The sequence below is a fragment of the Haemorhous mexicanus genome, chromosome 23 (genome assembly GCF_027477595.1).
Source record: "Haemorhous mexicanus isolate bHaeMex1 chromosome 23, bHaeMex1.pri, whole genome shotgun sequence".
NCBI classification, from domain to species: domain Eukaryota; kingdom Metazoa; phylum Chordata; class Aves; order Passeriformes; family Fringillidae; genus Haemorhous; species Haemorhous mexicanus.
Window position 1 is genome coordinate 7,132,594 of NC_082363.1, and position 24,535 is coordinate 7,157,128.

Sequence of the window (24,535 nt, forward strand, 5' to 3'; positions counted from 1 at the left end):
GGGCAGGATGTTGGTGCCAGCAGGGGCTGGTTTGGGCCCTGAGGGGTGCCAGGGCAGGGTGTTGGTGCCAGCTGGGGCTGGTTTGGGCCCTGAGGGGTGCCAGGGCAGGGTGTTGGTGCCAGCTGGGGCTGGTTTGGGCCCTGAGGGGTGCCAGGGCAGGGTGTTGGTGCCAGCTGGGGCTGGTTTGGGCCATGAGGGGTGCCAGGGCAGGGTGTGCTCCCCTGCCCTGTCCAGCTGGCTCTGAGTGCAGGGCAGGAGCACCTGGGGGGCTTTGGGACCCTGTTCTGGGCAGGTTTTGGAGCTGCTGGGGGAGGAGAGCCTGGAACTCTGCGTTTCCCTCCTGCAGCAAGCAGGACAAGACTGAGTGTGTGTGCATTCCAGAGACACAGAATTCCATGGAAAAGCCTGGGATGGGCAGTGAGAGCTGCCTGGGCTCGGGCCTGGCAGTGCTGGGGTGCACAGCTGCTCTGCACTCTGGGAGCTGAGAACATGGAATTGCTGCATCCCAGCTCCCTGCCCGCTCCCCACGTGGCAGCTGGGAGTGCCAGCAACCCCTCAATCCCTCTCCTTCCTGCCTGTCCTTCCCTCTGTCTGCCAGTGGTTTTCCTGGTGACGTTTTGTGGCCCCCTGGTCCCTCATTATCCCCTCCCAGCCTGCCCCAAGGATTCCTGGACATCAGCGAGGCCGTGCCCAGCCTGGCTGCCAGCCCTCAGCGTGGGAGCCACACTTCCTCCCTTCCCAGAGGCCCTGCCACCTCCTGGGCCCCTTCCAGAGCCTCTGGCTACCCTCCCTGCCTGCCTGGAGGCCTGGGAGGGTGCCAGGGAGCCCCAGAGTGTCTGACCTGGGGGATCAATAGCTCTGGTTGGGCCAAAGAAACAACTGTGCATAACGAGGTTTGTGGCATCGATTCCCCAGGCCAGGGCTCTTTGTTTGCACGAGCCCCCACGCTTGTCCCTGCCTTCCAGAGAGCCTGGATTGACAAATAAAATGTCAGAAATCAATAACAGCCTGCTGCTCCTGTGGCCTGGGGGCACTGCTGTGACCTGAGCAGCCTCTCCCTCCCCTCCTGCTCCCCTGTGCTGCCTCCCCAGCACGGGGGGCTGCTGATGGATGTGCTGCTGCTGCTGCACACAGGGAACAGAAATGATTTCCTGCTCCTGAGGGCAATCCCAAAGTGTTTGGGCTCAGGGAGAGAGGAGCTGGGGCTGCTGCAGAGCGTGGGTGAGCAGGACATGCTCCTCACCCCTCTCTGGGTGCCAGCAGATGTCATCAGGCTTTTTTTGTTTAAAAATGAGATTGAAGCCCCCCTTGATGGCCACATGGGACCTGCCTCAGAGCCAGTGGTTGGAGCAGGAGTCCCTGGGACAGTGATTTCAGTGACAGTGGTGAATTTGGTGTGAACATCACTTAGTCTTGCTTTGAAACTCTTCTCCCCTTCAGGGACAGCCCCAATCCCCCCTCCAGCTCTGGGGTGCAGCCTCTGACCATGAGGAAGCTGGGGCTGAGGAACAAACCTCAGCTTCCCATGCCCTTGCTTGTGTTGGTTTCCTCTTCCCACCTCAGCACCTTGCACAGCCAGGTCTCCACAGCTTCAGGTGGGGTTTTGTTTGCTCCCTCCCTGTCCCTGGCTGGGATATTTGGGAAAGCTCTGGGGCAGTGATCAGGAATTGGGGTTCCTGGATTCTTTGCTTGGCTCTGCCACCACCTGCCTGCCCTTGGCTGAGTTGTGTGCTGGTTGCTTTGTGCTCTGATCACCTTTACACTCTTTATTTATTTATTTATTTATTTATTTATTTATTTATTTATTTATTTTTCTCCTCCAGGTTTTCCAGCAAGTGGATTTCAACAAGAAGCCAGGACGGATGAGTTCCAAGCCCATCAACTTTGCTGTGATCCTCAAGCTCTCCAATGCCAACCTGCAGGAAAAGGCCTTCAGGGTGAGTGGGACCTGGCCTCCAGCAGTGCCTGGGCTCCCTGTGACAAAGTGTGCTCCGTGTCCCTGTCCCCAAGGGTGGGACAGGCCTTTCCCAGGCTGGGTTTGGGTGCTGTGGGAAATCCCTGGGGTTTAGGTCGGACCCAGTCCCTTGATTTGTGTTTCTCCTGCTCAGGATGGGCTCATTGACCAGCTCTATGACCTGCTGCTGGAATATCTCCATGGCCAAGCCCACAGCATTGGCTTCCCAGAGCTGGTTCTCCCCACTGTCATCCAGGTAAGGGGCAGGCACTTCTGGGGGTGCCATGAATGGGCACGGAGTGGGACAGAGCAATTAAAACTAACAGTGACCTCAGGATGGCCCTCAGCATGAGGGGAGAGCCAGTTACCTCTGCTAATTTTAATTTTGACTTGTGTTTTGGGGAGGAGCAGAGGCATCACATCTAATTAGGCTCCAGGTAGGGAAAAGTGCTCTGGAGTTTGCCATCTGTTGGGAGCCAGAGTGGAACAGAGGCTGCAGAGCTGCTCTGGGATGGGGCTGGGATGGTGAGCTCAGCTGAGTTCTTGGGGATTCAGAGCTGCTGCTGTGGGATCTTGGAGCAGAGCCTGTGCTCTGAGCCTCAGCTTTTCCTTGTGCTCAGCCTCCCCGAGGTGCTCTCCACAAGATGGCAATCTTCCCTCCCAATCTTCCCTTCCCAATCTTCCCTTCCCAATCTTCCCTTCCCAATCTTCCCTTCCCAATCTTCCCTTCCCAATCTTCCCTTCCCAATCTTCCCTTCCCAATCTTCCCTTCCCAATCTTCCCTTCCCAATCTTCCCTTCCCAATCTTCCCTTCCCAATCTTCCCTTCCCAATCTTCCCTTCCCAATCTTCCCTTCCCAATCTTCCCTTCCCAATCTTCCCTTCCCAATCTTCCCTTCCCAATCTTTCCTTCCCAATCTTTCCTTCCCAATCTTTCCTTCCCAATCTTCCCTTCCCAATCTTCCCTTCCCAATCTTCCCTTCCCAATCTTCCCTTCCCAATCTTCCCTTCCCAATCTTCCCTTCCCAATCTTTCCTTCCCAATCTTTCCTTCCCAATCTTTCCTTCCCAATCTTTCCTTCCCAATCTTTCCTTCCCAATCTTTCCTTCCCAATCTTTCCTTCCCAATCTTTCCTTCCCAATCTTTCCTTCCCAATCTTCCCTCCCTTCCCAGGCTCCATCACCTGAGCTGCAGACAGCACAGCTCAGTGTGGCAGTGTTGGAATGTGTTCCCTCATTCCCTCTGCTTTTAACTCAGGGGTGGCTGCTGTCACATCCTCTGCTTGTCCTGGTGTGTGCCACCAGCCCCTGCACACCTTGGAGTGTCCCTGGCTGCTGGGGCTGTGCCCCACAGGTGTTTGGGGTGTCCCTGGCTGCTGGGGCTGTGCCCCACAGGTGTTTGGGGTGTCCCTGGCTGCTGGGGCTGTGCCCCACAGGTGTTTGGGGTGTCCCTGGCTGCTGGGGGAGCCCTGGCAGTGCCCCACAGGTGTTTGGGGTGTCCCTGGCTGCTGGGGCTGTGCCCCACAGGTGTTTGGGGTGTCCCTGGCTGCTGGGGCTGTGCCCCACAGGTGTTTGGGGTGTCCCTGGCTGCTGGGGGAGCCCTGGCAGTGCCCCACAGGCTGTTTGGGGTGTCCCTGGCTGCTGGGGCTGTGCCCCACAGGTGTTTGGGGTGTCCCTGGCTGCTGGGGCTGTGCCCCACAGGTGTTTGGGGTGTCCCTGGCTGCTGGGGCTGTGCCCCACAGGTGTTTGGGGTGTCCCTGGCTGCTGGGGCAGTGCCCCACAGGTGTTTGGGGTGTCCCTGGCTGCTGGGGCTGTGCCCCACAGGTGTTTGGGAAGCAGAGCTTCATGTCCCTGCCAGGGGCTGGCATCTGCCAGGCCCACGGCTCTTGGCTGTGTGCCCTGGGCTGGCACAGGGGCTGCCTTGGCAGCTGGGAGCTGGCAGCCCCTGTGTGAGCAGGCAGAGCAGCTCCTGAGCCTGTGGCTGTGCCTGTCCCCCCTGTTGGCAGCCCTGTGCTGCAGCCAGCAGCTCTGGGAGCTGGGGGAGCCCCGTGCCCTGCCCAGGCTGAGCTGTGCAGGGCTTTGCTGCATTGCTGCCTCCTGAGCTGTGCAGGGCTTTGCTGCATTCCTGCATTCCTGCCTGGCTGCTCTGCCCACAGCCTCGAGGCGTCTGCCGGGCTGGGGGCTGGCCTTGGCTTCCCAAAAGCTGCCTGGGGAGAGGCTTTTCTCCTGGAGAGCTTCCAGCCCTGTGTGCCCAGCCTCCCTTCCCTCCCTTCCCTCCCTCCCAGCGCCGGGCAGGGCTGCTCCAGCTGGCAGGGGCTGTCTCCCTCCTCCTCCTCTTCCTCCTCCTCCTCCTGCTCTGGTCAGCAGCTCTGGGGGAAGCTGGGCTGAGCTTCCCAGCCTCAGCTTCCCAAATTCTCTGCCTGGAAGGCAGGAAGCACTGGCAGATGAAAGGAGAGGAGAGCCACTGGGGATGGGAGGCACTTCAAAGCTGCTGCTGCTGCTGCTGCCCCAGGGCTGACCCGTGGTGGTCTCTGCCTGCAGGGGCTGGGAGGGAAGGGAGGGTGGTGGTCTCTGCCCCCCAGAGCCCTGGCAGGCAGCACAGAGCAGGAGGGGGAGGTTGGAGGGGAAAAGCTGGCACTGAGGCAGGAGCTGGCAGGAGCCAGAAGGGCAGGAGGTGCTGCCCAGCCCTGCCCTGCCCTTCCCTGCCCTTCCCTGCCCTTCCCTGCCCTGCCCAGCCCTGCCCTGCCCTGCCCAAGCCCAGCCCTGCCCTGCCCTGCCCAGCCCTTCCCTGCCCCGCCCAGCCCCGCCCAGCCCCGCCCAGCCCCGCCCAGCCCCGCCCAGCCCCGCCCAGCCCTGCCCAGCCCCGCCCTGCCCCGCCCTGCCCTGCCCTTCCCTGCCCTGCCCAGCCCTGCCCAGCCCTGCCCAGCCCTGCCCTGCCCTTCCCTGCCCTGCCCAGCCCTGCCCAGCCCTGCCCTGCCCTTCCCTGCCCTGCCCAGCCCTGCCCAGCCCTGCCCTGCCCAGCCCTGCCCAGCCCTGCCCTGCCCTTCCCTGCCCTGCCCAGCCCTGCCCAGCCCTGCCCTGCCCAGCCCTGCCCAGCCCTGCCCAGCCCTGCCCTTCCCTTCCCTTCCCTTCCCTTCCCTGCCCTGCCCTGCCCTTTCCTGCCCTTTCCTGCCCTTTCCTGCCCTTTCCTGCCCTTTCCTGCCCTTTCCTGCCCTTTCCTGCCCTTTCCTGCCCTTTCCTGCCCTTTCCTGCCCTTTCCTGCCCTTCCCTGCCCTTCCCTGCCCAGCCCTGCCCTGCCCTGCCCTGCCCTGCCCTGCCCTGCCCTGCCCTGCCCTGCCCTGCCCTGCCCTGCCCAGCCCTGCCCTGCCCTGCCCTGCTAGCAGCTCTCCTGCTGCTCCCCTGTCCCCAGGGAAGTGTCCCTGCTCTGGGCAGGGAACTGGGCAGGGTTTGGCCTCCCTGCAGCCCTTCCAGTAAGAGCAGCTGGGGTTTTGCTCTGTGGGCTCTGCTGGGGGAAGCAGAGCCCTTTGGTGCTGCTGGCTGGCAGTGGGACAGAGCCAGCCCCAGTAAGGACAGGGCTGGGGTGTGAGGCCTCTCTGCCCTATCCACAGACACACCTTGGTGTGCTGAGTGCTTTTTCTCTGCTAAGATCCCCTTGTTCCATTTGGCAGAGTAGGGAGAAGCACAGCCAGACCCTGCTTTTCCCCTCTCTGTGCCCTGGTTTGGTCCTGCCTCTCCACCCAGGGCTGAGATCTCAACAGCTTTCATTGATGTCTGTGGCAGCCAGGGCTGGGACTGTGAGGGGAGCAGGAGTGGAGCAGGGGCTGTGTGAGGAGCACACAGCTCCAGACTGCAGGCAGAGCCCAGGATTCTGCAGGATTTCTGGTGACACTTCTGCAAGGGAGGAAGAAAAATGAGGATGGATGTGGCAGCGGATGGAATGGATCTGGGGCTGCAGCTGGGGGGATCAAGGCAGATAAATCCAGTGACAAATGCATCTCTCAGGGGAGATAAATATGCAGCACCTATGAAAAATAAATATTTTAGGAAGGGGGGGTGAGGGCAGGACAGGCTTCAGCAGCAGAGGAATTGTGCTGATGGTTTCTTTGTGCTTTGGGGGAGGCAGGGAAGGTCTGGGTCTGAATTCCCATTTTCCTGAGCTGGTGCTGTGATGGCAGCTGGGATGTGCTGGAGGGAGAGGGACAAAGGAAGCCCCTGCTGCTCCTGGATGGGGAGATCTGCAGCAAACACCCCTCAGAGAGCATGGCCTGGCAGGGAGGGGCTGGCACTGCCACAGTCACTGGCAGGAGGGGACACACCTCCTTCCTTCCTTCCCCCAGCTCTGTCCCCCAGGCAGAGCCTTGGGAGCCATGGCTGGAGGAGGCAGAATGGATGTGCTGCCTGGAAACCCTTCCTCTCCCTCCTGATGGCATCTCCTGGCCCCACTGGCAGGAAGGTTCATCGTGGTGAACCGTTCCCTCCTGCCCCACTGGTCTCTAAAGCAAACCTCTGTGCAGTGTTTGGGTGTGTGTGGCTCCAGCCAGGAGCCTGCAGGACTCCCCCAGCCCTGCAGGAGCTGGGAGGGCTGGCAGCAGCAGGGCAGCCACTGGAATTCCAGCCACGGATCAGCCTGGACACCCCAAATTCCTTCTGTCACCAAGAGCACCCAGGGCTGCCTCGGGCCTTGCTTTGGAGGTGGCACAGCAGGGTGCTGCTGCTGGAGAGCTGCACTTGGTCATTTTTGCTGTGGGTGTGAGCCCTGGGAGGGTTGGGGTGCAGCTGGAGCTGGGTGTGAGCCCTGGGAGGGTTGGGGTACAGCTGGAGCTGGGTGTGAGCCCTGGGAGGGTTGGGGTACAGCTGGAGGTGGCTGTGAGCCCTGGGAGGGTTGGGGTGCAGCTGGAGCTGGGTGTGAGCCCTGGGAGGGTTGGGGTACAGCTGGAGGTGGCTGTGAGCCCTGGGAGGGTTGGGGTGCAGCTGGAGCTGGGTGTGAGCCCTGGGAGGGTTGGGGTGGCAGCTGGAGCTGGGTGTGAGCCCTGGGAGGGTTGGGGTGCCAGCTGGAGCTGGGTGTGAGCCCTGGGAGGGTTGGGGTGGCAGCTGGAGCTGGGTGTGAGCCCTGGGAGGGTTGGGGTGCAGCTGGAGCTCACTGTGAGCCCTGGGAGGGTTGGGGTGGCAGCTGGAGCTGGCTGTGAGCCCTGGGAGGGTTGGGGTGCAGCTGGAGCTGGCTGTGAGCCCTGGGAGGGTTGGGGTGGCAGCTGGAGCTGGGTGTGAGCCCTGGGAGGGTTGGGGTGGCAGCTGGAGCTGGGTGTGAGCCCTGGGAGGGTTGGGGTGGCAGCTGGAGCTGGGTGTGAGCCCTGGGAGGGTTGGGGTGCCAGCTGTTGGTCCCTGAGGGTGGGAGGTGCTTTTTCACTGATGGGATGTTGTGGGAACCCGTGGCTCTCATTCTCCCTCTCCCTTTCCTCCTCGCAGCTGAAATCCTTCCTGAAGGAGTGCAAGGTGGCCAACTACTGCAGGCCCATGAGGCAGCTGCTGGAGAAGCTGCAGGAGAACTCAGCCCACATCTGCAGCAGGAGGCAGAGAGCAGCCTTTGGTGTGGCCAGCACTGCTGCTGTGGTGAGCCTGGGGACATGGGGACACAGCATGGGGACAGCCTGGGGGCATGGGACAGACATGGGGACACGGGGACAGACATGGGGACAGCCTGGGACAGACATGGGGACACAGGGACAGCATGGGGACACAGGGACAGCCTGGGGACATGGGGACGTGGGACAGTCACCTTTCCACTTCAGCCTTTGGCTCCCTGTGTGTCCCTGCAGTGCCCAGGCTCTGTCTGGCCTGGGGACAGCTCTCAGTGCCACCAGCCCTGGCTCAGCAGCTGCCTCAGTGCCCACAAATGCCCTGAGCCCTGCTTGCCCCTGCCTCGGGGCTGCCAATCCCTGCCCAGGAGCTGGGAAAGTGCTTTGGGAAAGGGCCCTCACCTTGTGCCCTTGGCTGCCTGTGCTGCTTGGAAACCTGCCTGGAAACCTTGGAATTGGTGCCTCTTTCCCCACAGGAGCAGTGGGAGAAGCAGGTGCAGGAGGAGGGGACGCCCCTGAGCAGGTACTACAGCCAGTGGAAGAAGCTGAGGGAGAAGGAGATCCAGCTGGAAATCAGTGGCAAGGAGAGGGTGAGCAGCAAACCCTGGTGTCCCAAACCCTGGGGACACCAGAGCCACGTCCTGGTGACAGCCAGGGGGGGCTGGGCTTTGTCTGGCCAGCAGTGGGGACAGCCAGGGAGTGGGGACAGGGGCTGAGGGACAGGGGGACAGCCCAGAGTGGGGACAGGGGCTGAGGGACAGGGGGACAGCCCAGAGTGGGGACAGGGGCTGAGGGACAGGGGGACAGCCAGGGAGTGGGGACAGGGGCTGAAGGACAGGGGGACAGCCAGGGAGTGGGGACAGGGGGACAGCCCAGAGTGGGGCCAAGCTCCTGCCCCACACTGGCCCTGCTGCTGTGGGGGGACATTGTCCTGCTGCTGGAGCAGCTCTCTGCAGAGAGGGGCAGGTTTGGGGTTTTTTCTGTACAGAGAGGGGCAGATTTGGGACTTGCTCTGCAGAGAGGCAGATTTGGGGTTTTTTCTGTACAGAAGGGGGCAGATTTGGGGCTGTCTGTGTTCAGAGAGAGGCAGATTTGGGGTTTGCTGTGTTCAGAGAGAGGCAGATTTGGGGTTTGCTCTGCAGAGAGGCAGATTTGGGGTTTGCTGTGTTCAGAGAGAGGCAGATTTGGGGTTTGCTCTGCAGAGAGGCAGATTTGGGGTTTGCTGTGTTCAGAGAGAGGCAGATTTGGGTTTTTTCTGTACAGAGAGGGGCAGATTTGGGGCTGTCTGTGTTCAGAGAGAGGCAGATTTGGGGTTTGCTGTGTTCAGAGAGAGGCAGATTTGGGGCTGTCTGTGTTCAGAGAGAGGCAGATTTGGGGTTTGCTGTGTTCAGAGAGAGGCAGATTTGGGGTTTGCTGTCCTGGAGGCTGCCCTGCAGCTCTGCTGGTGAATGGGGCTGTTGTGTGGCTCGGTGGGGACTGCTGGCTTAATGATGCAGCTTTGTGAGCCCCAGCAGGAGAGGGAACTCCATGAGGCCCATTAGGGCTGGGAAAATCCATGTCCCATTAGCAGCCATTGGGGGAAAAAGGTAATAACAGGGAGAAGAAGAAAGCCAGCCTGGCTGGGAGCTGCAGCTTGCCTTAGACAGCAGCTCTGACCCTTCCTGCCCATTCCATTTGCTTTTCCCAATGGTTTTTCATGGGATGGGGACTAATCAGCTTGGTGAGACCCTGCAGATAGGAACCTCTAGCTGGGGATTAAAAGGCTGGCCCCCAAATTAGCTAATTAGTGCCTGTGTGTGATGAACACAGGGGCTGTGGGCTGTGCCAGTGCAAATCTCTGTCCTTTGGGGCCACCCCACAGCAAGCTGGGGTTTGTTTTGAGGTGCCCATCCTGTGGGGTCTCAGGAGGGTGGAGGTGGCCCAGCTGACCCAGCACCAGGTCCTGGTTGATGTGCTCGGGTTGTGCTGCTGTCACCCAGAGGTGCCTCTGGAAATGGGGATTTTTCCCTGTGGGAATGTGGAACCCCAGCTAACAAACCCCTGCTGCCAGGACAGCAGCCTGCCTTGTGGCCCAGAAATGGTGGGAATGATGGAAATCATGGGAATGGGAATTGTGGAAAAGGCTTTCACCCCGTGGTGGGGCTGGAGCAAAACCAGGCTGGGGCTGCCCCATCCCTGGAAGTGTCCAGGGCCAGGCTGGAGGAGGCTCTGAGCAGTGGAAGGGGTCCCTGCCCCTGGACCTGGAGGAGATTTGGGGTCCTTTCCTACCCAGACCATTCTGGGACCCTCTGACCAGCCTGGGGTAGGTGCCAGCCATGGGGGAGCTGGGGACAGCAGCTTGGCAGTGCCCCTGCTGCATTTTGCTTCCCAGATCTCTTCCCTGGCACCTCTGGGCTGTTCTAAAGCCAGCCCTGAGCTGCTCCCCAGCACAGACAGGGAGGGGCAGAGGCCTCTCCCCCTGTGGCAGAAAGAGCAGAGGGAAGATGAGGATGATGATTTAAAATGAGGCCCTGAAATGGTGGAGGGTGATTTGTTCCCTTCCCTGCCCTTCCCTGCCCATCCCTGCTGGGCAGTGCTCAGCTCCAGGATCAATATGGCCCAGCTGGGGACCAGAGCCCTGGATCAGGCTGGGGGAAATTGCTGGAACTGGCTGCAGGAGCAGACCCACAGCTCCATCTCCTGCCTCTGTCTCTGCTTCCCCACTCAGCCTGTTCCTGGCTGCTGGGAGGGTGGCAGTGCCCAGACTGGAGAGGCCTTTGGGCTGGTCTGAGGGGTGGCAGGGGCAGCAGGTGAGTGCTGAGTGTTTCCAAGCAAGCCCTAAGGTGTGCTGAGTGCTTCCCAGGAGGGGTGTGCAGCCAGGCAGGGCCGGGCAGCTGAGCTCAGAGAGCACTGGGCCTTTCATTTGCATTCTGATTGTCTTTGCCCTGCTGGCCTGAGCCCTTGCAAGTAAATCCTCCCCCTAATCCCCCTCCGGAGAGGTGTAAAGAGCACTGAGGTGGTGTCAATGGAGGGCACTTCAATGGCATTGATATTGGCTGATCTCCATGGGGCAGGGGGTGGATGCAGACCTTGAGCATCCTCAGCACCCAAAACCCTGAAATCTGCCCCCAAAACCAGGGAGTGGCTCAGCATCTGCTGCTCCAGAGATGCCCAGCCCGAGTGCAGAGCTCCCCCAGCAGCCTCCCATGGATATCCTCACCCTCAGCCCTGCTGGGCTGCCAGCCCTGCGTGTTCCCTGAGCAGAAGCAGTTCATTAGGGCCAGATCAATGCAGCAGCAGAGCCCTGTGTGCCTCCCCCACCCCTGGGACCCCTCCCAAATCTGTGGCTGCCAGCAGACAGACCCAGCTGCTCTGGGCAAAGCCAAGTTCCTGCCTTTAAACACAGCCTTGGACATTCAGAAGCACAGATGAGGGCTGTTCTGACTGTGGGGTTTGTTTTCTTTCCAGCTTGAGGACTTGAACTTCCCAGAAATCAAACGCAGGAGGCCAGATGAGAGGAAGGAGGAGGATAAGAAGGAGTTCAAGGATCTCTTTGAGCTGGACAGTGACTCTGAGGAGGAGAATGGTGGATTCTCTGTGAAAGGTACAGGGCTGGGGCTGGGCTTGGCTTCTCCTTGTCCACAGTCCCCCTTTCCTTGCCCACAGTCCCATTTTCCTTGTCCACAATTCCATATTCCATGTCCACAATTCCCTTTTCCTTGTCCACAATCCCATATTCCATGTCCACAATTCCCTTTTCCTTGTCCACAATCCCATATTCCATGTCCACAATCCCATATTCCATGTCCACAATCCCATATTCCATGTCCACAATTCCCTTTTCCTTGCCCACAATCCCATTTTCCTTGTCCACAATTCCCTTTTCCTTGTCCACAGTCCCATTTTCCTTGTCCACAATTCCCTTTTCCTTTCCACAATCCCTGAGCAGGTTCTGTGCATGGCAGGGACTCTCACCAGCACGGGGACTTTTGATCCTGTCCTTGCTGCACTTGTGATTTATTCTTTTATTTTATTATTCATTTTCTCCTGACTGGTGTTCCCAGGAAGCCCAGAAATCCTGGAGAGCAGGGGTGATGTCACCCGGGCTGTGACCACGAGAGGGCCACAGTAAATTGTGCAGCCTGCCCGGGAAGTTCAGCAGAGTTTGGGATAAATCTGGGAGTTCCTCTGGGATTTGGAATGTTTGGGATGTCTGGGTGTGTGCAGCAGGAAGGGAGGGGAATCTGCAGCTCCTTCTGGGTGCTGTGGATCCAGGGGGGATTCCTGCTCCCGGGGCAGGAATTCCAGCAGGATCACACCCCCAGAATCCCCCCAGGGCCCAGGAAGGGTGCTGGATGCAGGGAATTCCACCAGATCAGGGTGAGCTTTCCCCTGGAATGGGAAATGTTTGTCAGGCAGGAAAGGATCCTGGGCTGGGGTCTCTGCCAGGGCTGAAGAGGGGAGAGAATTCCCTCTGGGAATCTCTGAGCAGGAAAAAACCAGGAGCTGGGGAGGCTCCTGCTCTCCTATTTTCCAGCTGGAATTCTGGCAGAAAGGGAAAGCTGGGAATTAGGATTGGCCAGGGGAGGTGGCTTGGGGGAATCAGTGAGAAATGAGGAGAAGTCTGCCCTGGAGTGAGTGTGGCACCCCTGAGCTCCCTCCCCTCACCTGTGCTGCTGCCCCAGTTCCACTCACACCCTGAATCCCTGCAGGGAAAGGCAGAGGCTCCGACGACAGCTCAGAAGCCAGCAGCAAGGAGTTTGGGGAGGAGGATGATGATGAAGAAGGAAATTACCAAGTGGAGGAGGACGAGGAGGAAGAACTGGAAGAGGACAGCGAGTCAGAGGGTGAGTGGGGAATTGCTGACAGCACCGGGGCTTTTTGTCCTGGCAGGGTGTCAGGAGGGGCTCCAGGGACCCTGAGCTGCAGAGAGCAAAGGGTTAAAGCGTTCCCAGCTCTCAGAGCCCCCCAGCCCCTTTCATCTCTTCCCAGGGCCCTCCTCAGCCCAGCCTGGGGCACACAGACCCTGCAGGTGCCACTCCCAGGGTGCCCTCACCTTTCACCTGAGCCCTGCCTGGGCACAGGGGCACGGGGTAACCCTTTCCTTGCTGGAGAGCTCCCAAGGCCTCCCTGCTCTGGGGTCTCCCGTGTGCCCAGACCCTGCTGGAATGGGAGCACTGCCTGGCCCGTGCCCCAAATTCCCCACCAGCCCCAGGGGGGCACTTTGGGCTCCTGTTCCTGCCCCAGGGGGGCACTTTGGGCTCCTGTTCCTGCCCCAGGGGCACTTTGGGTTCCTGTTCCTGCCCCAGGGGCACTTTGGGTTCCTGTTCCTGCCCCAGGAGCACTTTGGGTTCCTGTTCCTGCCCCAGGGGGGCACTTTGGGCTCCTGTTCCTGCCCCAGGGGCACTTTGGGCTCCTGTTCCTGCCCCAGGGGGGCACTCTGGGCTCCTGTTCCTGCCCCAGGGGCACTTTGGGCTCCTGTTCCTGCCCCAGGGGCACTTTGGGCTCCTGTTCCTGCCCCAGCTGAGGCACTTTGGGCTCCTGTTCCTGCCCCAGGGGGGCACTTTGGGCTCCTGTTCCTGCCCCAGGGGGGCACTCTGGGCTCCTGTTCCTGCCCCAGGGGCACTTTGGGCTCCTGTTCCTGCCCCAGGGGCACTTTGGGCTCCTGTTCCTGCCCCAGCTGAGGCACTTTGGGCTCCTGTTCCTGCCCCAGGGGGGCACTTTGGGCTCCTGTTCCTGCCCCAGGGGGGCACTTTGGGCTCCTGTTCCTGCCTCAGGGGCACTTTGGGCTCCTGTTCCTGCCCCAGGGGCACTTTGGGCTCCTGTTCCTGCCCCAGGGGCACTTTGGGCTCCTGTTCCTGCCCCAGGGGCACTTTGGGCTCCTGTTCCTGCCCCAGGGGGGCACTTTGGGCTCCTGTGCCCCCCCAGGCACCGCCGCTGTGCCCAGCCCGGCTCTCCAGGGTGATTAATGAGGCTCTGGCATTAATTAGTGACTCCCTGGCAGGCAGGCAGGCAGGATTACTGACCCCTGTCCCTCTCCCCAGCAGAGGAGGGCAGGGAAGGAGCCCAGCAGGCCCAGGAGAGGAGGAGCCACCCCCGGGGGCTGTCCCGCTCTGACCTGCAGCAGCTGGCACAGGGAGGGGACGACCTCGTGCAGGACCTGGAGTTTTCTGACGAGGACTGAGCACCCCCAGCCCCTGTCCAGCCTGAGCCCTGCAGCACCTGGAGCTGCTGCCAGAGCCGGGAGCACAGGTGGGACCAGCCCCAGATCCACATCCTGGGACTTTCCAACTCGGACTTCTCCAGCTTTTTCTACCACTTCTGCTTTTGGTACCAATAAAACCCGAGGCCGAGTCAAGGCCAGTCCAAAGTGCTCAGCAGAGGGAATAAAGCCCCCAGTAAAATCTGCTGCTCTCAGCAGCACAGGGTTCACCTCCAGCTCCTGCTAAGTGAGCTGGGCAAGGGCAGGGTGAGGGTTTTGTCCAAGGTTGCCCCTCCCTGCCCCAGCAGCCACCCCAGATTTAGCTCTGGGGCCATCACCAAAGCCTCCCTGGTGCCCAGAAGGGCTGAAGGACTGCAGAGACTCTGCCAGGGCCCTGCAGCTCCCCTGGAAGCCTTGGTCACTTCAGGCTGCTCTAATGTGCTGCAGAAGGAAACTTGAAATTAAAGTTTTTGGGCTGGGGTTGTGCAGGCATGAAGGAATAAGGAAAGGCAAAACTGATAATGTAGAAACACTGCCCAGGTGAGAACTGCACCACCTAAACTGTAAAGAAAAAAATTTCACTTTGGAAAAGATTTTAACTTACCTGTTCTTCCCAAAGAGAAAGGAATTCCCTTTTTCTCCTGGCTCTATCTTGGCTGCCTTCTGCCAGCTGGGAACCAAGCCTGGATTGGATTCCAGGCAGGAATGTGGCAGCTCTGCTGCACCTGGGGGGAGGCACCTGGCCAGGTGGGCACCCAGGAGAAAGGAAGGACAGAGACTGCTTGGGTAAAGCCAGGGACCATTTGTAAATTAAGTGTTTTTCTTTTTTATTTAAATTGATTGCTGGAAAGCATTTTTATCGTGATGTGATGGATAATGAATTTTTTTTCCTTTTTTTACAATATAAAGAAGCTAAAGTACCACCAAAGCTATTCTGTAAGAAAAACGGCAGCACGTGCAACGTTTAAACAAAAAAACAAACCCAAAAATAAAAAGGGGAGTGGGGGGGAGAGAGAGAGAAAAGTACCACATGTGATTGTTGCTCACAACTGTACAAGTCACAGGAGGTCACCCCCAGGAGTTCCCAGCTCATTCACAGTAGTAAAAACTCTGCCCATTGCTTCAGCCTGGCCCCCTCCCCTGCAGCCAGGGCTGGGGGGCCCAGGCTCTGTCTGGTGGTCCACAGCAGCCAGATGTGCAGTCATCCACCTCTGGAGCAAGCAGCCAGATGTGCAGTCATCCACCTCTGGAGCAAGGCTGCAAACCAGCCCGCCGAGCTGCAGGAGGAGCCTGGGGCAGCGAGGCTGGGACCCTCCTCCCCCAGAGCTCCTGCTGCTCTTGGAACCAAACATCCACGGGGAAATCCACCCTGCAGGGCCGGGGCACAGCACAGTCCCCTCTCCTGGGCACTGCCAGGCCCTGTGCCAGGCCAGGGTGGCTCTGTACCATCCGCACAAAGTAAACATGGACGGGAACTTGCCTTCTGTCTTTTTTTTTTTTTTTGTCTTTTTATCCTTTTTGTCTGTCTTTGGTATTGTTTTCAAAGTTGCTAGAGATGCATAGAACACCTGAATGAGGAAGTGAGCCCAGTTTGCAGGGAGGAGGAGAGGTTGGCTGGGGTGGCTGTGGATGGGGTTTTTGCTCGAAGTACCGGCGGGAGGAGCAGAGCCCTTCCCCTCCCCGTGGAGGCACAGCCCGGAGTTCCTGAAGGCAAAGAGCAGCCTGTCCATGCTTCCCTGTGCAGGGCTCTCCAGCTCCACTGAGCAGTGTGGAAGGGAACAGGAATGCTGCCTCCATCCTCCAGCATCCTTCTCTTCACTTGGCGTCGTCCCACGACAACATCTTTGGATTATTTTCCTTCCTTCCTTCCCTTTCAATCTTTTTTTTTTTTGACAGTTCAGAAATCTCCGTGGTTCTTCTTTTATTTTCCCCAAACAAATTAAAAAAAAGCAAACGCATCCAAAAAAAAAACCAAAAAAAACCAACCCAGAAGAGAACGCCCTCCCTTCCTGCGGCGCGGGGCGCTGCTCCCGTTAGGACGGCGGTTTGGTGGTGTCGCTGAGCAGGGCAGCGTTCCCGTTCTCCTGCTTCGGGGAGCCCCGGCTGGCCGGCACGGCGCTGCCGAAGGGCGAGGCCACGCTGCCGGTGGAGGCCGGGCGGAGCTCGCCCGGGGCCGCCTCCCGCTCCGGGGGCCGCAGCCCCGGCGGCTGCAGCGGCAGCGCCAGCGGGAAGCCGGCCATGTACAGCACCCGGCCCAGCCGCTTGGCCACCTGCGGGAAACACGGGAAAAACACCTGAGGGGTGGGTGAGGGCACCAGGGGGAGTGGGAGAGAGGAATCCCCCCGGGGGTTGTGCAGAATGCCAGGTTTGGGCTCAATCCCAAGGGCTGCTGCCAGAAGAGGTTCTCCCATCCCTGGGTGTGTTCAAAGCCAGCCCGGGCAGGGCTTGGAGCAGCCTGGGACAGTGCAAGGTGTGCGGGTGGCCCTGGATGGGACTGAGGTTCTATGGACATCCCTGGAAAGGAGCAATCCCGTTCCCAGTGCACCTGAAAACCAGAGCAGGGAAGGTTTCCTCTGTGCTTTCCTCCAGGATTTTGTCCTGCAGTGCTGCTCCTGTTCCTGGGCACTGCTGGACCCCCGGGTGTGCCCTGGGCCCCCTGTCCCAGCTCCAGGAGTGCTGGCACAGCCCAGCTGAGGGGCCCTGGCTCATTCCTGCCCTTTTACCCATGGACACTTCAGCAGGGCCCTGCTCTGCCGAGGGCACAGCACTGCCTGTCCCCTTTGGAACAGCAGGAATTGCTCTTCAAAGGGCCAAGGCAGGGAGGGAAAATAAAACTGCTGAACCTCTCCCTCCTGCAGCAGCTCCTGCCTCCCAGCACGGGCCAAAGGCCCCACAGCCTCCCAGCACCTCCACAGCTGCTTCCCATTTGAGCTTAAACAAAACCAGGGGCTGCTGCTGGACCCAGACAAGTGGGACATTATTCAGGGAGCAGCATCAGGGCTCTGCTCCCCCATCCAACCCCCAGCCCTGCCTGGTTATACAACTTTAAACACTATTGATGAAATTGAAGGAATTTTTCAGGTTCGTATCTCACATTCCCCCTGCCCCAAGCCCCATCTCCGAGCTGTTCAGGGCTCTCTTGTTTTTTAAGGAACAGAAGAGTTTTATTTCCTCCTGAATTGACCCACGGGGAACAATTGCCCACAGACCCTTTTTATGAGCCCCCTCATAAACAGGGAGGGCTGCAGGGAAAGCAGTAAAGTCTCTCATTGTTCGAGGCAGCACGAGCAGCGTGGCTCTGGGGAGCTGTGCCAGGGCTGGCACTGTCCCTGGGCCCAGGGCAGTGACAGCCACAGCCCCTGCAGGACACAACTGCCAGGGGACACAGCACAGCCTGGCCCTCACACCTGGCAGGAGGGATTTTCCCAGCCCTCAGAGGGAAAGGATCCAGCAGGGATGCTCTGGGTTTGAGTCCCACGGAGGGGAGGAGGAATGGAGCTGCTGTGGCTGGAGCCAGCCCAGGTAGGAGCTTCCCCTGCATCCCTGTTATTCCCTGCCCCCACTCATCCTGGACTGTTTATTTCTGCCCCTGGGCATGGAATCCTGTCGGTGGTTTCTCCCTGAAACAGCTGTGACAGCTTTCAGGTGAGGCCGTGGAACATTTTCAAGGACAGATCAAGCGTTCTTCAAACAGAACTGCAACTGAATTATTGCTCAATAAATTATATTCCACAAAGCACCTTTCTGGACACCCCAGGGACAGCTTTAGATGGTGTCACTTGTGCTGGGAGAGGAGAGTTTCCTACCTGTGACCTGATCTTCAGGGCAGGTCCCAGCTTGAGCCCCATGTTGTTCAGTAAGTGCTCTTCTGTCAGGAGGGGCAGGGTCTCCCCATCAATGGCCTGCTCTCGGAATACCTGGGGGGACACACACAGGGACACACCTGAGCCACCTGTGCTGCCCTGGCGCCGTGGAAGGGGTGAACTCAGAAGCCCTCAGCCTGGATTTATCCACCAGGGGTGTTTGCAGCCCTGCACCCACGGCCTGGAGCCATCCCTTTGGAGCCAAGGGGATTTTTATTGCAGAGCTGCTGCTCCTGACCCAGCACAACTCAGGCAGCCATTCCCTTCCCCTCCTTGAAAACTTCCACAAAAAGCCTGGACTTGGGAAAAGCATCCCCTGGGGGGTCCCCCAGCTCTAGGGCAGAGACAAAGCTGAACCCAGCCAGGTCAGGGCAGCTCTGGGTTCTGCTGAAGTTCCCTGAGCTGTGCTGCTGGAACCACAGCATTCCAGGAATCCTGCAGGGCTCTCCTGGTTCTGGAACCACAGCATTCCAGGGAATCCTGCAGGGCTCTCCTGGTTCTGGAACCACAGCATTCCAGGGAATCCTGCAGGGCTCTCCTGGTTCTGGAACCACAGCATTCCAGGGAATCCTGCAGGGATCTCCTGGTTCTGGAACATTCCAGAGAATCCTGCAGGGCTCTCCTGGTTCTGGAACCACAGCATTCCAGGGAATCCTGCAGGGCTCTCCTGGTTCTGGAACCACAGCATTCCAGGGAATCCTGCAGGGCTCTCCTGGTTCTGGAACCACAGCATTCCAGGAATCCTGCAGGGCTCTCCTGGCTCTGGAACCACAGCATTCCAGGGAATCCTGCAGGGTTTCCCTGGTTCTGGAACCACAGCATTCCAGGGAGGCTCACAGGCCCCATCCCAGACCCTGGCTGGCAGCAAGTGCAGCAATCCATGAGGATAAACCCCAGGAAGCCCGGGAGGGCTCTGAGATGCAGCTCCCAGGAGGGACAAGCCCAGCTGGGAGGGAAGAGGACCCCCAGGGAAGGGGGATGCTCCTGCCAGGCCCTGCAGGATTTACCTGAGTGTACTCAGTGCAGCCTGACAGGTTGGACACGAAGCTGCAGACGTCCTCCACTGTCCATTTGCTGATGTCCTCCAGCGCTGGGCTCTCCTCCCCATCCAGAAACAGACCTCCCATGGTGCCTGGATTGTGGGAAGGAGGGGAGGAGAAAGGAACATAAATCATTAAAATCCCACACGGACAACAAGCAGCCTGCAATCTGAATATTTCTCTCTAGCCACACATTCATCTTTAATGACCTGTCAATTAAAGTGCTGGGCAGGGTCAATTCATAGGCCTCTTCCTCCTGGAGGTCCCTGGCTGGGGGAGGGAAGGAAAAATCCCAGCTAATGCATTTCATGTGTTTAATGCTCTTCAGCTGCGGGGGAAGCAGGGGAGGGCAGGGCAGCACAGAGCCTGCAGGAGTTTCTGCACACAGAGCAGAGAGCTCTGCCTGCCCCGGGGCTCCTGGGCCAGCCCTGCTCCTGGAACGTGCCAGGAATGACAACAGGGATCCCTGGGAGCTCCTGCTCCTGCTCCTCCCCAAGGCTGGAAAGCCAGCAGGGATCACTGGGGAGCTCCTGCTCCTTCCCCTTGCCAGGGCTGGAATGGCACCAGGGATCACTGGGGAGCTCCTGCTCCTTCCCCTTGCCAGGGCTGGAATCCCACCAGGGATCACTGGGGAGCTCCTGCTCCTTCCCCTTGCCAGGGCTGGAATCCCACCAGGGATCTCTGGGGAGTTCCTGCTCCTTGCCAGGGCTGGAATCCCACCAGGGATCCCTGGGGAGCTCCTGCTCCTCCCCAAGGCTGGAATCCCACCAGGGATCACTGGGAGCTCCTGCTCCTTGCCAGGGCTGGAATCCCACCAGGGATCACTGGGGAGCTCCTGCTCCTTCCCCTTGCCAGGGCTGGAATGTCACCAGGGATCTCTGGGGAGTTCCTGCTCCTTGCCAGGGCTGGAATCCCACCAGGGATCTCTGGGAGCTCCTGCTCCTCCCCAGGGCTGGAATGTCACCAGGGATCACTGGGGAGCTCCTGCTCCTCCCCAAGGCTGGAATCCCACCAGGGATCACTGGGAGCTCCTGCTCCTTGCCAGGGCTGGAATCCCACCAGGGATCCCTGGGAGCTCCTGCTCCTTGCCAGGGCTGGAATGTCACCAGGGATCACTGGGAGCTCCTGCTCCTTGCCAGGGCTGGAATCCCACCAGGGATCACTGGGAGCTCCTGCTCCTCCCCAGGGCTGGAATCCCACCAGGGATCACTGGGAGCTCCTGCTCCTCCCCAGGGCTGGAATGTCACCAGGGATCACTGGGAGCTCCTGCTCCTTGCCAGGGCTGGAATCCCACCAGGGATCACTGGGGAGCTCCTGCTCCTCCCCAGGGCTGGAATGTCACCAGGGATCACTGGGGAGCTCCTGCTCCTCCCCAGGGCTGGAATGTCACCAGGGATCACTGGGAGCTCCTGCTCCTCCCCAGGGCTCGAGTTCCACCCTGCCCAGCCTGAGCTGAGCCTGGCTGGGGCTGTGCTGTCCCTGCCAGCCCTGATGGGACAGAGCTGCTGTCACCTCCCTGAAACGCAAGAGCGGCCGCGGTGCCAGCCCTGTCACTGTCACACAGAGGGTGTGACAGGGGCTCCCAGGGGCTGGGGCAGCCCCCCGGCCCTGCAGCCTGACAGAGCAATCAGAGAAATCCCAGAGGGAGCCAGGGAGAGGAGCAGGAGTGGAAATGGGGAGAGGAACACTCAGAGCTGCTGTGGGGGAAAAGCAGGACACAGAACAAACCACATCCCACAAAACACCTCTTTAGGGTGGGGGAAAGAAAACATCAACCCCTGGAACTGGCTGCTGGGGGGGTTTGGACCAGCAGAGCATGAGGACATTTATAGGGATGAAAACATCCAGGATTCTCAGGCTAGGAAAGAGTTTATGAGGAGTATGAGCTGCTCTGCTCAGGGAATGGAGAATGGAATTGCCAGGAGAAAAATATTTCTCCCCAGAGCCTGTCATGACAAAATTATCTGTCCTGCGGGCTTGGGGCTTTTCCCTGGTGGATGAGATGGATGTAACCCTTGCTCCTGCCCACAGCAGCTGGACAGCACATGGACTGCAAGGGAAAAATGGATAAAACCAAACCATGGAGGGGAGCACAGGCCAGGGAGCAGCCAATTCCCTGGGGAATACCCCAGGGCTGAGGGAACAGGTGGGGAAAGGAGCAGAGCCACACAGCAGGGCCCCACGTGCTCCCTACAAAGCCTCCAGCACAGCCAGGGCAGCAGGAAAAGCTCGGGATCTGCACGGGAAGTTATGGTGCCAAGGAGATGCTTTAAGGCAGCAGAGCCTGCCCAGGGAGCAGGCAGAGGCTCTGCAATCATCCCCACCCATTTCCCTTCCCCATTCCCTGCTCCCCTGGCTGTCCCTGCAGCTGCACCCCTCAGTCTGGGCAGGGCACAGCTCTGGCTGCTCACCCCCAGCCACAGCCCCCTGCACGGCTCAGGGTGGTCACAGCCAACACAGGAGGGGCAGCCCCACAGCCCCTGGAGCTCTCCAAGGCTCCCCACAACCCAGAGGGGGCTCTCAGGAAGAGGGGCTGGACCAGAGGAGCTCCAGAGGTCCCTCCAACCCCACCCCTCCTGGGGCTCTGTGGTGGCTGCTGCCCCTGCCAGCTCTGCCTGTGCCTCTGGAGCAGGGACAGGGCTGCTCCTCTCTCCTCACAGCTCTGGGGCCCTCCTTGCCAGCGCTTTGTTCCCACCCAGACCCCTTGGGATGCTCAGCAGGCCTCTCCCAGTTCCACCTGGGTACCTTCAGTGGGGGTCAGTGCCCAGCTGTCCCCTGCCACCCCTCAGGAATGACCCTGGAAGGGTTTCTGGAGCTGCTCAGGCTCCCTTGCCCTCAGCACTGCCCAGCTCTGATCTCCCTGGGGCAGAGGGGCTCCTGCCCTCCCTCCTGTGCCCCCCTGGCAGGACAGTGCCCAGGCTGTGTCCCCCCTGCTCCGGCAGCCCAGACAAAGAGAACAAACGGGTGCCAGGGGCTGCAGGGCCACACCCTGGATCCCAGTAATGACCTGTCAGCTCTGCAGGAGCCACCAAGGGCAGCAGCCATCCCCGGCAGGCCTGCTCCGCCTGGCTGCCTGATAAATGATGCTCCAGGGGCTGCAATGGACTGGGGAACCTTCCAGCAGCTGGGGCCTGGCCTGTGGGGCTGGAGGAATCCATCGTGCCAGGACAGGTGTCCCCAGCCCAGCCCATTTATAACCCCCTCCCTCCTCCTGGGGTCCAGCTGCTCCAAAAGAGAAGCCAGGGGCTGGAGTGGCCCTGCAGCACGGGCACAGCCTGTGCTCCTGGCACCACAGGGCACAGCCCGGGTGCCAGCTGGGCACACAGGGCTACCCTGGTAGCCAGCCCACCTCTGGCTTCCATCCAGCCCCTTCCCCACTCCCTGAGCACCCCGTGTCCCCCAGTGAGGGCTGGGGTCAGGAGCAGCACAGGGCTGCCTTAATTGCTCTCCAGACTGCAATCAATAGAAGGATTTTAGACTCCTCACACTCCATCCTTCACCTCTTCCAAAGGACGGGGCTGCAGAGGGCCCTGGGAGGAGGAGGAGGAGGAGGAGGAGGAGGAGGAGGCTGCTGAAACCTTGAGGAGATGAGGTCATCGAGCCAGAGCCCAGAAAGCAGCTCTGGGAATGGCCTGGCAGGGACAGAGCAGGGACAGAGCAGGGAGAGCAGCTCCTCCTCCTCCAACTGCCTCAAACTCAGCATCCTTCTCAGCTGGATGCTTCTCCCCTCTCCTCTCCTCCCTCCAGCTCCTCCTGCCTTGTGGCTGGGTGGGTATTTCACAATTCCAGTCTCCAGACTGGGTACAACCTCCCATCCCTCCTGAGGGAGCAGTCCCTGTGCAAGAGGGGAACAGGATTGTGTGGCACACGGGGAGAGGTGGGTGCAGCTCTGCCTGCCTGCCCTGGGCTGCTTTGTGTTCCCCCAGAGCCACATTTGTCACTCGCCCCCGGACAGCTGCAGCCCTTGGATCGATACAACCCTCAATATTTCAGCTGCTGAACTCCCACCTCAGCCCCTGGTGCTGCATCCTCCACACCTCCCCGTCCTCCCGAGGCTTTGCACTGGGAGGATTTGCTCTGGAGCAGCACACACCCACAGGAGAGCAGCCCCACGCTGGGTGAAAGCAGCCAGAAGCCAAAGAGCCCTCAGGAAAAGACCTGCAGCCCTGGCACAAGCCAGGAGAGGAGAGCAGGGAAACCCAGCCCGGAGCTGTGCCGGGGCCTCGAGACATGCTGGTGATATAAATCCAAAGTGATAATAATAAATGGGCTATTACAGCATCTCACACACTGCTGGGGGAGGCAGGGAGGGGAGCCAGCCCCAGCCCAGGCTCCCCACAGAGCCTCTCAGCAGCCAGCAGCACCAGGAGCTGAGCCCAGCCCTCTCTAATGGCCGGGAGGAAAAGGCTCCTGCGAGGAGGGCTGGGCAGCCCGAGGCAGCAGGAATATTTATCATCCTGGCCACCTGCCTGTCGCTGAAAAATCGCTTCCTCCTTCCTGGCTGGGAGGCAGCTGTAATGAGGGATGGGCAGCCTGCTCACAGCAGCTCCTGGCGTGGAGAGCAGCACAGCACAGCACAGCCCCTCCTCCCTCCTCCTGTGTCCTGCCTCCTGCTAATTGCTCTGCCAGGTAATTAGCTGGGGTAGATTTGGGTTCTTGGCTGGGCTGGCGGGGCTCCCTGCGTGTGAGACCCCATTTGTGCCACCCCCTGCTCTGCAGCGAGAGCAGAGAGCTGGCAGTGACCTCCCTGTCTGTCCGTCCCATCCAGCCCAGCTCTCCCAGCGCCTGTGACACAGAAAGGCACCACAAGGAGCCCAGCTGTCCCTGCCCTGGAACAGGGCACCGGGCTGGAAACGCCCTCCAAGGCCACCAAATCCAACCTTTGCCCAATGCCCACCTTGTCCCCAGCTCAAAGCACCACGTCCATCCTTCCTTGGACACCTCCAGGGATGGTGACACCACCACCTCCCTGGGCAGCCCTTCCAACACCCGACCACCCCTTCCGTGCACAAACTCTTCCTTCAGAGCCCAGACAACCCGACAAAGCAACCACAACAGCGGGCAGAGGGCAGAGCCCCCATTCCAGCCCTGCCAAACCCATCCCTGCCCCACGCCACCACCACCACCACCTCCGCAGCCCCCGGCGCCTCACCTGCATGGAAGTAGGGGCTCACGGTGTAGGGGAAGCCGAAGGGCAGCGGCTGCGGCGCGGGCAGGGAGGTTGGAGGCAGGTATTTCACCTCGGCCTTGCCCATGCCGGGCCCCAGCAGGTGGCTGGGGGACTCTGCGCTGGAGGAGCTGCAGGGCACGCCGGGGGCTGCGCCCGCCTCGCCCGGCTCCTTGGCCCCCTCACACGCCTTGCCCGCGCCGTCCTTGCCCTCCTTGGGCTCCGCTCCCGCGCCGCCCTCGCCCTTCGGCCCCTCGGCCTTGTCCTCGCCGTCGCTCTCCGAGTCCTTCATCTCCTCATCGTTACAGTCCTGGGCCCCGTCCCGCCCCGCCCGCGCCTCCCGGGCCTCGCCGGGGCCCTGCGGCTCCGCCCGGGGCTGCGAGGCCTTGCGGCCGCCGCCCGCCCGCCGCGGCTGCTCCTTGGGCGGGGTGGCGGCGCCGGGGCCGCCGGGGGTCAGCGACAGCAGCGGGGCGTTGTTGTGCCGCAGCACCAGCATGGCATTGCGCCGGGACAGCTCGTCCCGCAGCGCCTGGCCCTCGGGCACGTCGTGCACGCTGCGCAGCGCCGGGTGGTCCGGGGGCAGCCCCGGGTGCAGGCTCAGCGGGTCTGCGGCCAGCAGCCTCTGCCGGTGCAGGTTCTCCAGCTCCTTCTGGCGGATCAGCTCGGCCGACATCTCCAGCCTGCGTGGGGAGAGAGGATTTTGGTGTGGGGTTGGGGGAAAGGGCTCCCAGGCCAGCCCTGCAGGAGCCAGGTGTCACC

General features: G+C 60.5%; 2 protein-coding genes across 10 annotated transcripts in view; one reads left to right on the top strand and one right to left on the bottom strand.

Moving 5' to 3' along the window:
• The window catches only part of NOC2L (NOC2 like nucleolar associated transcriptional repressor), a 29,427-nt gene extending 15,553 nt beyond the window's left edge, over positions 1-13,874 (top strand). For 2 of the 4 annotated variants that reach the window (XM_059866974.1, XM_059866976.1), the window contains exons 13-19: positions 1,824-1,937; positions 2,109-2,210; positions 7,416-7,559; positions 8,002-8,115; positions 10,973-11,108; positions 12,217-12,351; positions 13,549-13,874. In XM_059866974.1, coding sequence (XP_059722957.1) covers positions 1,824-1,937; positions 2,109-2,210; positions 7,416-7,559; positions 8,002-8,115; positions 10,973-11,108; positions 12,217-12,351; positions 13,549-13,688 — 885 coding nt within the window. In that variant the 3' untranslated portion in view covers positions 13,689-13,874. The remainder of the gene's footprint in view (positions 1-1,823; positions 1,938-2,108; positions 2,211-7,415; positions 7,560-8,001; positions 8,116-10,972; positions 11,109-12,216; positions 12,352-13,548) is intronic. The other 2 variants (XM_059866975.1, XM_059866977.1) reach the window with 1 other exon arrangement.
• A 630-nt stretch (positions 13,875-14,504) lies between these two features.
• Positions 14,505-24,535, bottom strand: part of SAMD11 (sterile alpha motif domain containing 11) — an 84,066-nt gene continuing 74,035 nt past the window's right edge. For all 6 annotated transcript variants that reach the window (XM_059866969.1, XM_059866967.1, XM_059866971.1 and 3 more), the window contains exons 11-14: positions 23,762-24,456; positions 18,577-18,701; positions 17,513-17,623; positions 14,505-15,976 (exon numbers count right to left, since the gene is read on the bottom strand). In XM_059866969.1, coding sequence (XP_059722952.1) covers positions 15,740-15,976; positions 17,513-17,623; positions 18,577-18,701; positions 23,762-24,456 — 1,168 coding nt within the window. In that variant the 3' untranslated portion in view covers positions 14,505-15,739. The remainder of the gene's footprint in view (positions 15,977-17,512; positions 17,624-18,576; positions 18,702-23,761; positions 24,457-24,535) is intronic.